General features: G+C 42.8%; 2 protein-coding genes across 7 annotated transcripts in view; one reads left to right on the forward strand and one right to left on the reverse strand.

The window, feature by feature from the left end:
* Positions 1–9,536, forward strand: part of LOC135912121 (venom peptide isomerase heavy chain-like) — a 116,019-nt gene extending 106,483 nt beyond the window's left edge. For 3 of the 4 annotated variants that reach the window (XM_070527755.1, XM_070527754.1, XM_070527757.1), the window contains exons 6-8: positions 266–380; positions 3,977–4,125; positions 9,318–9,536. In XM_070527755.1, the coding sequence (XP_070383856.1) occupies positions 266–380; positions 3,977–4,125; positions 9,318–9,518 (465 nt within the window). In that variant the 3' untranslated portion in view covers positions 9,519–9,536. The remainder of the gene's footprint in view (positions 1–265; positions 381–3,976; positions 4,126–9,317) is intronic. The other variant, XM_070527756.1, reaches the window with a different exon arrangement.
* LOC135912124 (trypsin-like) overlaps positions 1–14,842 on the reverse strand; it is a 339,009-nt gene that overhangs the window by 137,977 nt on the left and 186,190 nt on the right. The window lies entirely within an intron of this gene.

The raw sequence follows: 14,842 nt of genomic DNA on the forward strand, positions 1-14,842 counted from the left end.
ATTTCACTTGGGTTCTTGAAGCTTATGTAATAAGAATGGTTAAGCAAAACGACCCTTGACGCGCAAGGTATTAGATAGGTCTGGACATTCCGATTGTACGACCCACACCAAAACCAATATTTCGAGAACGCGTACGAGAGCTGCTCAATTTAGCATTGCTGATCCATTAACAGCAACAGTGGTCATTATATTAAAGCTTCCATAACAAAGAGGAAGGCTTCAAGCTTGTGATGAAGTTGATGTTGATTGCTTCTTTAACCTATAGCTGGCGGAGCCACTTCATTATGACCGATACGTAAGGCCCGTCTGCTTACCGAAGAAAAACAGAACACTTGCCGAAAGGCCTGTTCTGGCTGCAGGCTGGGGATGGACTAATCCAGGTAAATAGAACATCATCTATCTCGAAGTGATAAAACCACATTTCTGTCTTATGCAAAATTTCGACAAAGACTGGAATAGTTCGAATGAATTCATCTTTTCCACACAAATAAGAATTATATGTTTAGAGAAAATACGTATGAGTCAGTTCTCTATACGTAGTGTGAAACTGAGCACAGGCTATAATGGATTACGCGTGGAAAGGTATGGCTGCATGTGACTTTTGATATTGTCACTTTTTTTTATACATCCCCTCCTCCATTTTTCTTCTTGTGGGTGCCCGAGTCTTCTGTTTATTCCTTAATAGTTAGTCGACACATCTGTTTAAAAATTTATCAACCGTTGCCTGGGATATTACTTACCTTAGTGAAGATAGAAGAAATGGTCATGCTTCTGCAGTGCTGACTAATGGTCATGTCTTCTGTCATAGAGGTGTTCCAAGTTAGAGAATACGGAGTAGGATGTTTAATTCATAAGGACACAGCGAGAAACATTGATGAATTCTACAGCACTAATCATAGGGTAGCCGTAGTCGTAATAAAGCTGAATAGGAGTTATAGAATAAAGGTAATAGAACCCTACGCTCCAACCTGCAATCGCAATGATGAAGTAATAGACCGGTTTTAAGAAGTTGTTCAATTAACCTTTAAAATGGCGCAAGCTCGGTATGCTTTTGTCGTAACTGGTTTCAATACAAAATTGGGAAAAAATATGCTGGAGAACAACTGGCAGCTAGCGAATTAATTCTAGGAATAGAAGAGGAGAGGTGTTGGTAGAATTTGAGGAAGGACTACGAATAATGAATACTTTCATGAGGAAGGGGAATAACAGTCTGACAAGCTAAAGGTCTAATAAAGAAACAAGAAATGAAATAGATTTCATAATCTCGGCAGATACAAACACAATGCAAGATATATAAATGTCAGGTAAAGCAAAGGGCAGTGATTATAGGTTAGTGACGTCTAGAATTGCTGTCGATACGAGCCGAGAAAGAGCGAAATTGCCACGATGAAACAATCCAACATAGACGCAGTACGGATCAAAGCGGATGAATTTAGGCTGGTGCTCAGAAATTTATCAACAGCTTTAGAAGAGTAACACGAATACCGGCGTAATGAATGAAAGCGTAACTAGCTTGAGTTCAGATGAATAAATTGACATGAGAGGCAGGACACCAAGGCCACCAATAGGTATGCTTTTTAAGTAACATGAAAAGCATGAAAATGTCAAATTCCAGAGATTAGATAGAATTTACTGAACTGTCAAAGCTACTAAGCAAGAAAGTAAGCGACATTCAAAATTCTAACGGTGGGAAGATTGAAGAAGCTGTAAAACATTACCGCAGCATGAAACCAATCAGATAGAAACTTGACATAGGGAGGGGCAAGATGTATGCAGTCAAATATAAGCAGGGTAATGTCATCAAAAATTTTGCTGTTACAGTAAAAGCAGCAGAAACATTCTATACGGACCTGTACAGGTAACATTCAATTCCAGTCTTAGGAGCAAGATGCAGAGACTCCTTCTATAACTAGCAATGAAGTTAGAAGGGCCTTGCAATGTCTGCACCAGGGAAAAAGCGGCAGTGTAAGACGAAGTGAGTGTCAATTTATTCGAATATTGATGATATATTACGCTAGGAAAAATTGTGGACCTTTATACGCAATGCCTCACGACTTGAAGTGTTACAGAGAGCTCGAACAAATCCATAAGGGAGACGTTAAATAATTAAATACGTGCAGGTCCATCAGCTTGCTTTCGGTATTGTATAAACTATTCCCCAAGATCATTTCCAGCAGTATGAAAGTAACATACGATTTAAATTAATAAAGGAAATAGGCTGGCTTCAGGAAGGAACATTCTACACTGAATCACGTCCATGTCACCAATCAGGTAATTCAGAAAGTTGTGGAATAAAATTAATCTCTCTATAATGATTTCATAGGATGTGATTCAGTAGATATACAAGCAGTCATGAATGCATTGCGTAATCAAAGAGTGCAGTTGGCAAAAGGTAATACCTTTTGAAAGATTTACAAAGCTTTCAAAATTAACTTGCTAGTCCACAAGAAAACTAGGAACCTGCCCACCAAAAAAGAAGTCCATGAAGCAGACAGGATCGCTTCAAAGCTATTCGCTGCCTAATTGGAAGTGTTCAAGCTGTTAGACTGGGAAGATCCGAATATTTTCGTATCTGAGAAGCGAACCTTCAGTTTGCAGATGACATTATCCTGTTCAGTAATACTGCGGATTAAATGCGACAAAATATTGAGGACCTTAACTTAGAAAAAGTAAGACTGGGCTTCATTAACTATAAGCAGATGTTAAAAGTAATGTTCAGTAGCCTGGAAAGGGAACAAGAATTCATGATCACTAGTGAGTCTCTTGAGTCTGTGTAGAATTACGTTTATCTAGGTCAATTACTCTCACAGGGCCCTCATCATAAGAAAATTTACAGAAGTATAAAAATGCGTTGGAGTGCATATGGCAGGCAATTCCAAATTATGACTGGGAGCTTACGACCGTCTTTGAAAATGAAGTGTACAATTACTGCATTCAACCAGTGCTACCATATTTGGTAGGAAATTAAATGTAAACAAAAAAAAGCTCTAGAATAATTTGAGGAACGGGCAACGAGCAAAATAACGAAAATTGTTGAAGGTTGAAGGTTTATTTCCGCAACTGGTGTTGCGAGGACAGCCAGGGAAAAAGCTGTATAGACAGCTTGAGAGGTCCTGGCTTGTGTACGTTAAGACACAGGAATGCAGCGAGGTGCATCGAAGATCAAACCTGGATAACTGATGTTCTATATTATATTAAGGGAGAAACTATAGAGCTCATCAGGTCATATAATGCGTAGGGTAGATAACCGTTGTACTATAAGAGTTAGATATTGGTTGCCAAGGGAAGTGCAGTCGAAAACTTTCATCCTGGCCTTCTCTTCGCTCTTGCCGTGTTTCATCCCCCGCTGCGCTCCACGTTCCCACTTTCATCCTTCACTGTGCTCGCTCGCTCGGTTACGCCGATAGACACTGAGGGACGACGCCGAAGCCTACGTTCAACACAAGAACTGGCGCCTAGAAGCTGCGCTCTCGTAATAAAATAATGTATCCCCATATGAGAAAGGGACGGACCACTTTCCAGCGTAGACCTCGACATTCGCATCATTAAAAAAGTGTTGTGCTTTTCTCGAGGAAATTCAAGGGTACAAGTCGGAAAAGAAAGGTAACGAAAACTGTTTTAGTAAAACTGAGCATTAGTTTTCAAAAAAGTGGCATGACGAGGGGGAATGGTAAAAAGGCAGTTCGTTGCCTTTGCCTGGGCATGTATATTCGCACATCTAATGAAAATTATGTGCTGGATATTCATTATCAATTTTTAAGTCTTATTCTATCGTGCTGCAGGACAAAAATTGTTCTGTCTTTAAAAGAAAGCTCGTGATCTTGTGCCGACTCCCCAGTCTTTTATCGTTTATTTGTTGGAAAGATCAGGATATACAAAAAAATTGCTACTCTTAGGAAAAGGCACTTTGTCAAACAAGCTTTACCGCTTGTGGCGTTGTACTCATTGTACAATTGCGTGTTGGCGACTTTTGCAGCTGGCAACTCTTCAGACCAGCTTCTTTACGTAGTGTTGAAAGTTTTGCCCGACGGGAGGTGCAAGAGCGAACTCCACGACACGACTCTAGCGAATGTCAGCAGCTCGTTATATTTGTGTACTCACACTCCTGCGAAAGACATCTGCATGGTAAGATCTGTGGTGGTAATTCAAATTATAAACTTTACCGTCCCAAATCTGTGCACATTGCCAAATTCAGTGTACGCCTCAAATGGACCGTCCAGTATAGCTAGCCTTTGCTCGGGTTCACCTGCACGTATGTTTAAATAAACGAGCCTTTGTGCATTCCACCTTGATTGGCAAGTTTTCTTCTGTGACGGGGAATAAACCCGGCTCTTGTGCTTTTTAAATAAATCACCTTAACCACTGAGTCACAGCGGCAAATAAGTGGGGGTATTATGCGCGATAAGTGCACAGAACGGAATAAGCGCTTATACCTGGTGTCCTAACTATACTATACTAATGTTTATATAAAGCAATTTAGTGACGGCACGCTTATATGTTCGACACAGTGTGTGTTCAGGATCTTGTAGAAAAGCCGCTCGCGCTTTTCAGTGTCAGTGTCATCAAAACTGGGGTGTTGAACCCGTGAACGTTGGTGGGGCTCTAAACCACGACCTTCGGTGTTAATTAGGGGATGGCACTTCAGACATAGTTAATTACGGTAATGTAAATAAATCACTCGCACCCATGACTTTTGGTGCCAGTTGAACCTTCCGCCTGTAGGTTTTGCTGGATTTCCTGTTTCTTGAGGCACATAATGCTTTCGCATTAAAACATGGAAAGAGAAAGCAACAGGATATAACAACGCATCCGAATGAGAATGTCACAAAAATAAATGAATGTCCTTTGAGCGCATAGGCTTTGCCTTCACCCTCTTTAGCGTATGCTAAAGTGACTGTCAACTTTTGATTCGGTGACGTCGGATTAGTTATGAAGAGTAATTAGCCAATATTTTAAATTACCTAATTGTCAAGATGTCCATTGGCAGCTGTAATAGTATCATACGACGTCAAAATAACTCGTTTCGTGCAAGGCGCACACCACCGGTTTGTACCTTCTTGCGAGGGAAGGAATAGCGCGACATAACAATATTATGTCACTCTGCACCCGGGCACAGGGGTGCCCCACGCCATCAAATAGTTTCAGCTGGGTCGAGTGGAGACCATTGCCATGCGCATTATTTTTTTTTTCAGGATGAACGAGCAACTGCTCCCGGTAATGCTTATAACAATAACAAGTAAACAGGCTTGATTGAGGGATGAGCCTCAGCTGAAAACCTTGCTGTCCTGTAGGGACTCTTTGATGGCACAGCCAGCTCAAGCACTCACACGCGTAATCATATGGCATTGTTTAAATTTCGCGAACATTCTCTCTTTACCCGAAAAAAAAAATGAACGTGGGACGACTACTTTTTAGGAAGCACGAACAGTGGCTCAAAAACCCGTGTCGCTAGAGCCTCATGTTTAGACAACGGGACACGTCTTCTTCAGAGCAACGATTGCGTTCTTCAGCTCCTTTATGTACGCGTAGCCTACTTTAACTCAGCCTCAAAGGGGAGAGGAGGATAACAAGCTGGTGCGCAGAGCGAATTGATGAAAGTCGAAGTGTTCAGAAAACAGAAAAAGATGTGCAACCAACCATATGATATAGGTGACGGCTCAATCTTTACATATATAGGTTCAAACAATGGCCATAGGCGCAACATAATGCTGTACGGGTTATGACGTGGTGTTATAAAAAATAAAGGTTCATAAGACATCTAGCTTCATCGTGGTCGGTTTCGTATGAGATTGGGTAATTGAAAGGCTCCAAACCGTATAACTCTGGCTGCTTGTAGCTTCTTCAATGTACACCGGAAATACACTGTCTTACAGACTGCTGAATATTTTTTGTTGCTAAAATGAAATAGTAGGAAATGCATGGTAATTATTGTAACCTATCTTTTTTTGTGTTCTCCTGGTTTCTGTTAGCTTGCACTATTGGTTTTCTCCAGAGTAATTCTAGTTTATTTCACCGAATGTTTATTGCTTTCCGTAACACTGTTTCTTTGAAAAAAACAACAACATCGGATAGCTTATTAAATTGTTGCAGGAGCTTTCCCTCCCCTTACAACTGCATCTTTCATGCAATGCAAAAGAATGAAATGTTCGCATGTGGATCAAGAACGTTAGGGCTCCATGGCCATCCACGATGCCAGAAGCCAAAGCAATTCCTGCAGTTTCCATACCTGCATGTTACCTCAACACTGCTTATCACAACACTGATTGTCGTCCGGATGCTCTCTATATCCCTGCAACATACAGTAGGGGTATCTGCATATGCCTGAAGCTTAAGTTCAGTGACTTGTACACCAAACTATGAATGGGTTAATTTGCCATAATATCCTGACACAGTGTATTGATGTGCATACTGAACAACAGTGGCCTGAGACGGCATCCTTCGCCTACAGATCTATTTATTTTAAAGAAGGCCGCAAACGCCTAATTGACTATTAATGTCGTAGTTCGGTTCTCATATGCCGTCTATATGCCCTGAAATATACATGTGCCTAGATTAAAGTGATTCAACACTGCGAGCGAAATCCCATGATATATTCCGTCAAAGGGCTTGTCATGGTCTGTTTGGGTGCCAATGACTTCAGTTGCATGGCGTCACAACATTCCAACACGCACCGCGTTTTGTGTATGTGCGTGATAATAGAACGATTATGTGTGCCGCAGGCCTGATTAGAACTAACTACGTCTGTTATCACCATCTAAAGGGGTCGCGCCATAAATTTGATAATGTATGATCGCAGTTTGTTAAAGATATTGGTCTGTATGATGAAATGGATGTAGGTTAGGCTGTGTTTGCCGTCTTTGGGATGAAAACTGTATGCTCTGCAAATGACGGTGACAATGTAATGCCTTTTTATTACACGCCTCAATAATTCCTTCGGACAGAAATTGGGCTGAGCTTGCACTTATTGCACTTGACCAATGCCTTCCGGACCTGTAGACTTTCTCCGATTCAAATGTTCGGCCCTTAGCAACTGAAGATGCGTAATTCCTGTCTTCCAGTGCTGTCATCACTTCCTGTAAGAGCCGCAGCATGTGATCAACAAACAGTTGGCTAAACCTCTCACAGTTGACCGGCTTAGAAACGAAAAGCAATACGTTGAGTTGAGTGAACGGTAGCGCAATGTCCTGTTTGTGTGTGTGGCTGCGAGTTCATCATAATTGATAATTTCAATATTAGTTGCTAGGTGTGCGTTTGCGCGAGGCTCGGAACCGTCTTAGCGGGTTCCCAAAGTTCTGGCAAAACCAAAACCTTCTGCCAAACTTCTGCTATCTCACGCACCAGTGTACTTCCGAAAACGTGCTTCACGCAGTTCGAGCTCCTACTTTATCTTTAGCATATCCTCATCATAAACTTCCGGCCGTTCACATTCTGACGCAGCTAACATCGCAATCATTGTATTCAACATTGTTTCATCACTTCTTTTTCAAACGCTACAATACCATACATTTTGATAGCTTTTATGTAATGTAATGTAATGTGATAGCTTTTATGTAATGCTCCCACTGTCCTGTTAGCGAATCTTCTAATACATCATCTTTTCATTCTTCAATAACAATTTCTTGAAGTGTACGTCCCTGCATAAAAATTGTACCGTTTCCAATGAACGTTTCCAATGGCCAGCATTAATTCATGTTTCCATGTTTTCAAGCATTGATGAGGCAAATCAACAGGAGTTACTGCGTAACCGTTACGATTACTCATCAAATAGACTAACAAGAGCATTCAGTCTAAAGGTACTTAACACTGCCCTTTAAAATGTGTAAAATTTTACCGCTCGAGACAAGCCATAACACTTATATGCATCTTCAAGTTCAAAATTTGACATGACCTGCGGTAAGATGCCACGGCTTCTGTCGCAGGTGACCCAACCATAAGCGGTATTTTTCGCTTAAGGTGCTCGAACAACATCCACAAGAAAAACCGCCATTTTTAAGGCGAAAAAATATTCTTTACCCATAAAAACACAACTCCTCATTCTGCAACATTTGGCACGCATATGCTAAATTTAGCCCAACACAAACTTAAGAAAAACAAGGTCCTAACAACAAGAAGTCGCGTTCTCAACAATAAGACTCGCAATATTTCCGATGAACGAAACACCCCGCTTACTTCCCTAAGGAACGGCTCACTACAGCATAGTAGCAGCGAGTGAAGCTGAGCACAATAGTGCCGGTTCCCGCCTTCAATCTCGGCTTCCTGAATTGCCAAGATGTCGAGGTCATGGTCCGCCAGCGGCTGACACACCTGAGCCTGCCATTTCTCGGCGACGAGACCTTGAACGTTCAGTGTACCGATGCTAAGTGACAGGGTCGACGTCGTTGTAGCCTTAGTGCAGTTAGCACACCGTGAAAATGGCGCTTTTCTTGTGAGTCTTGGGGGCCGTGGGGGCCATCCGGTTGACAGCGTTCAATGCTGCACAGAATATAAATATATGAAATACAGCATATATAACTGAATACTTTGTCAAGCTCTCTGCAGCGTTGTGTGGCATTTAGCCCATTGCTCTGTAGAGAAGCATGACAACTATTCTCTCCACAAACTTTAGATTCTGCGAAAATAAGGACCAACTTATAGTTATGTGCGGGCAAAGTTAAACGGGTTTACAATACTTGCACACTTTGCAGTAAATTACCTAAATGCTCCGGGAGCTTATAAACAGTTTTGCGTATGGCAGTAAATTTAGCCGGCTGCCTTGATATAGCTGGGTATGCCACGTAGCCGGTATTAGGCGAACATGGCGGGACTGTTATGGCAAATTTGTGCACCAACCTAAATGCACCAACAACAGCAATTGTGAAGGATTACATTGTGAAAATTTCCACGGTGTTTCGTAGTCATTCTAAGCTATTTCCCCGTCTCCCTAGTGAACTCCACAGGAAGTTTATATTTCACAAAACAAAGGGGCACGTTTTTACTTAATTTTAGGCAATATTCGTCCAATTTGCGCGAATTACGGAACGCGCCCTAAATTGATATTGAAACGCTTCAGCGTTTCAAAAGCGGGGCAAAATTTTACAAGTATAATTAAATGAAGCAGTCGCATACGGTCAATATTCAGTGTAGGGAAATAGTTACGTACACGCGACTAAATTTCTTACAACTTCCTCCATCGGAACAGCTTCACGGGAAATAAGACTTCCATTTCCCAAGATGACACCAGTGGGCTGTTATTTTTTGCTAATAACCATTCCTACTGTGCCTCCTAAATTAGACTGTAATAACAAATACTTGTGTTTTTTTCACGTATGTTTGTTTAGGGCGATTCCGGAGGACCCGTGACGGTGTGGAACAAGGACGGTTTGTCGGTACAAGTGGGCATCGTGTCCTTCACTTTTGGGTGCGGCTCTTCCGGTTACCCAAGCGGATTTACTCGTGTGTCTGGCCACACTGGATGGATAAAAGAATCGCTGAAAGTGCGCCACTGCTGGAAAACATTGCCCATAGAATTCAAGGAATAAATAAAGAGGCCCATCTTTCCCCCAGCTCATACTTATTATGGGATTTGCGGCAATGAAATAGCTAAAAAAATTACGAGAGAATCCATCTCACTATGAATATGGATGGTAATGCGATTGACTTGCTGACAATCCAGCTAAACACCGTAACCCTGAAGTCACATTTATTTACCATCTGTAGGGTCATTCTGGGACTTCCGTTGTTTGGACCATATGCCGCACACTCAGGTTTCTGCCCAATCAGCTAGGGCACTCAGTTGCCGTGTGGTCGCTTGTGGTAATTACTATCAACACACGGCGCTCTTCTCGAATGGATAGTTGGTGTAGGCACGAAAGAATAATGCGTGCAGCTGTGACCTAATGATTAGGAAAGTGGCTATAGAGAAGATATGACAGGGCTGTTATAAAGTGACCCTCCAACACTTTTAATGCGAACCCGTCTTCGGCTCATTCTCGGCACTGTGAGACAGGACAGAGCAGGGCAAGCAGACAGGTAAGCAGCTAGGTAGGTAGGAGAGACAGAGAGGTAGACTGGCAGGCAGGCACGAGTTCCAATTAGAAAGTAATATTGATAATTCAGCTTTCAACTTGTCTAGAACGGCTTTTGTCATGTCTTCCGCGTAGCCGAATAACAAAACTGATTGCAATACTGGCACACTACAACGGCAGGTTTTCAGTGATTCTCAGTAGCTTTACTAGCTCAGCCTAAATGACAAAGCAGAGCCTCGAGCAGGTTGTTCACTTTTTATTCTTCTGCCAATATACTCGCGTACCTGACGGTTACTCGCAAGAACGTCCTTATTATATGTGAGTGCACCACACAGAGTAGTGCCATATCTGTATGACGCCGCGCAGACGCCCTACTCCGTAGTAGTGTGGTTACCGTCTCTTGAAAAAAAAAACTATCGCTTGTTTTTCTGCGATTAACCTCTTGCAACCTGTTTTTCACTGTTCTACTTGCTTGCTCTGAAACAATGCAACTCATCGGCACGTTAACGCTTGGCGTCGTCTGTCACGTTGTGTACTCGACCTTTGCTTGGCGCTATAGTTCTTGCCAATTCTGACAGAACATCGCACAAAGCGTGAGTAAAGACTAAGATCTGTTTACTGGTTATTTACAAGACAAAGGCACAGGAAATATGGCGGAATAACTACGATCGAGTGATGTAAACATAAATAAATGCGCTACAATTGCGACGAAGCGATGATGTCGATCGAACTGCAAATACACTATGACGACAATGACATCGCAGGGGGAAGCCGTGGCTTAAGTGACGATAATAAAACGACAGCGTGACAACGACTGGCTTCACGATGAGTGCGTGACGTCAGCGGCTTCACAACCATGGCATGACGTAGAGTGGAAAAACGAAAATAGAATGGCGACGATGGAAAGACCAGGATGGCAGCATGAACAAGGTACGGCAATGAATTCGTGAGGACTATAAATGACGACTTTATGACGACAACGTAATGGTAACGATAATGTGACAAAGGTAAGAGCAGAATTTGATGCCAGTTGTATGGCGAAGATGGTGTGGTAAAAAAGCAGTCGGATTACGAAGCAGAAGTGCCGGCGATAAAACGAAACAATCGTCACAATGACGGTGTGCCGACCCATGCCGGGCAACTACATGAGGACAATGCCATGACGAACACGGCTTGATGAGAGTCGGCTTTGGAGATGGAATGAGGAGGATGCCAATGATAATAACGCCATCATTCTATCGTTCTATACCTAGTTCTATATCATTCTATACCTAGTTGCCCGTGAAATTCGGGCCATCGGGTTGGCGTGGAAGGCGCGACGATGGCGGGATGATTACAATAAGATGATGGAGCTTGAGTAATGATTATGCAACAATCACAATGGAATCACATGACCAGGAACAAACACCTCGTAGGCCAAGCTGCTAGAGAACTTATACCAAGATAATGGCGTAAAAGACAGACAGACAGACAGACAGACAGACAGACAGACAGACAGACAGACAGACAGACAGACAGACAGACAGACAGACAGACAGACAGACAGACAGACAGACAGACAGACAGACAGACAGACAGACAGACAGACAGACAGACAGACAGACAGACAGACAGACAGACAGACAGACAGACAGACAGACAGACAGACAGACAGACAGACAGACAGACAGACAGACAGACAGACAGACAGACAGACAGACAGACAGACAGACAGACAGACAGACAGACAGACAGACAGACAGACAGACAGACAGACAGACAGACAGACAGACAGACAGACAGACAGACAGACAGACAGACAGACAGACAGACAGACAGACAGACAGACAGACAGACAGACAGACAGACAGACAGACAGACAGACAGACAGACAGACAGACAGACAGACAGACAGACAGACAGACAGACAGACAGACAGACAGACAGACAGACAGACAGACAGACAGACAGACAGACAGACAGACAGACAGACAGACAGACAGACAGACAGACAGACAGACAGACAGACAGACAGACAGACAGACAGACAGACAGACAGACAGACAGACAGACAGACAGACAGACAGACAGACAGACAGACAGACAGACAGACAGACAGACAGACAGACAGACAGACAGACAGACAGACAGACAGACAGACAGACAGACAGACAGACAGACAGACAGACAGACAGACAGACAGACAGACAGACAGACAGACAGACAGACAGACAGACAGACAGACAGACAGACAGACAGACAGACAGACAGACAGACAGACAGACAGACAGACAGACAGACAGACAGACAGACAGACAGACAGACAGACAGACAGACAGACAGACAGACAGACAGACAGACAGACAGACAGACAGACAGACAGACAGACCGACCGACCGACCGACCGACCGACCGACCGACCGACCGACCGACCGACCGACAGACAGACAGACAGACAGACAGACAGACAGACAGACAGACGGACAGACAGACAGACAGACAGACAGACAGACAGACAGACAGACAGACATCACTAGATGTGTCAATCAGTAAATGTATAATGAAGAAACACAATAAGGCACCTTGTCGATGGCTGGTACTTCATCAAAACGTTCTCAAGCAATTTAACTTCTAGTTGACGTCTATCAAAGCAAATGTGTTCCTGAGCGGGCTGTGTGAAAGAACGGGGGTGTTCAATGGGAGAAGTATGTCAATTACAATTGCTAACGGTTTCCGCTGCTTGCAGTCACTGCCGCTCAAGCCGAATGTGGCTTTGGAAGGCCTGATTTGTACGCCATTTCTGCGTCGATTTGTGGACATAATAATAATAATAATAATAATAATAATAATAATAATAATAATAATAATAATAATAATAATAATAATAATAATAATAATTTATTTATTTATTTATTTATTTATGCACCACAAGAAAAAAGACATAGTAAGCGGGCCTGTCGAATCCTAAATGGCTTGTGTGACTAGGCCCGGCAGTGCCGGCAAGAGCGATGAGGTCAGTGTATGTACATACATGCGTAACCTTAGTGCCGACAAAACATTGTGCAAACTAAATACATGTTAATACAATGTGGCGTGAACATATTTTCACGCTTATATAGATGAATAAACAGAAAATTTGATACGTGGTAGTCCAACATAGTGAACATTTTTTATGCGAAGCATATTACGAGAGCTCAACCCAGCTCCTCAGGCGCGGCGGTGTCGCCTTGAAACCACGTGACACCGTGACGTCACGACAGAGGAGAAGTGGCTTTGGCTCAACTCTTGCAAGACGGGCTGGGTGGGAATCGAACCAGGGTCTCCGGAGTGTGGGACGGAGACGCTACCACTGAGCCACGAGTACGATGCTTCAAAGCGGTACAAAAGCGCCTCTAGTGAATGCGGTGTTGCCTTAGAAACGAGCTCTTTCTAAGGCGTGCGTCTCTTGCTCAGGCGCACATTTCGTTGCCGCGCCGAACGCTGCTTTGCTCGACGCTCACCGCGTCCAATGCGGGGCGCGTAGTCGCTGCCCTGTAGCCCATTGTCTTACACCCCTTGGCGGGTCGACGGGAACGCTGTCGCGTTCCACTCTTGAAGGCGAAGCAGTAATGCATGAGTTGTTTCTTCGTCTAGCCGAACCAAATATAGCCAAGCAACAGCAGTTCACCAGGCTAAACAGTGGTTCAAGAACTAAAATAAAGGCTAGTATGCTTCGCATCCTGGGCTTAACCTTACCTAAGCCACAGCCATTTTATTTTATGCTTACATAGAACAAAAAACAAAAATTAAAAAACAAGTTATGGCAACGTAATGAGCATTTTTGTAAGCTCATAAAGATATACAGGTTAATACAACCAAATTTCTTCCAATAAACACATACCAATACATAAAAGAAAACTCAAATGGAAGATGACATCTTCTATAAAACCTTTTTTGACTGAACCGAGAAAAATTCGTCAGGTAGATCATTAAAGAATTTGGGCACATAGACGTATCTCCGTGCCTCACCATACTGAGTTGACGAACGTGGAACATTGAAACGAATGTTGTCCCTCAAAAGTCGAGGAGCTACATATTTTTATCTGAATTGGTCGTTCCAGAAATGACGAAGAAGAACAGTTTGCTTGAATAATGACTGAAATGAAGGAAAACCTAACGCGGAAAATGAATTGTCACCTGACATCTGGCCGCACCCATAGGCAACCCTTTTCAATATGTTTTTTAGTAAACTGTCAATTTTCGTCTGCCATCTCAATGCGCAGAAAGCGAAAACGGTAATTCCGTATCGCAAGATGCTGTATGCGAGTGCATGCACTATGGTTTTCTTTACCGATAATGGCGTGAAACCTTTTATATTAAAAAGCAACCAAGCGACACTTCTAAGTTTGCCACACAGATATGTCAGATGATGCTGCCACGACATGCTGTTATCAATAAATAAACCGAGATATTTCACAGAGTCTACATACTGAACAGGGGTACATGTACATGAAATGCAGTGCTGGTCATGTAAGAATGCTGGAATGTTTATTGCTGTGGTCTTTAAGGGATTTCTAAAACATATTAACTGTGTCTTCCTGATATTTACATTAATACAATTTTTCGCAAACCAGTGCATTACACTGTGTATTGTATTTTGCAGGGCGCCCACAGCCTTTTCATAATTTCATAAGTGCAACTTCTTGTTGTGCACAAAAGCACCGCATGTGGCAATTTTACATTTTCGATAAAGCCTCCGTGCTTTAGAACCTAGAGCGTACGCCATTTCTCAATAAATAGTGTACCCAAAATATAAAAAAGAAGATATAGGAAAGGTTGAGGGGGCCTTCGGATACTGTACAACACTACATCAAAACAGC

This window comes from Dermacentor albipictus, chromosome 10, assembly GCF_038994185.2.
Source record: "Dermacentor albipictus isolate Rhodes 1998 colony chromosome 10, USDA_Dalb.pri_finalv2, whole genome shotgun sequence".
Classification (NCBI taxonomy): Eukaryota; Metazoa; Arthropoda; class Arachnida; order Ixodida; family Ixodidae; genus Dermacentor; species Dermacentor albipictus.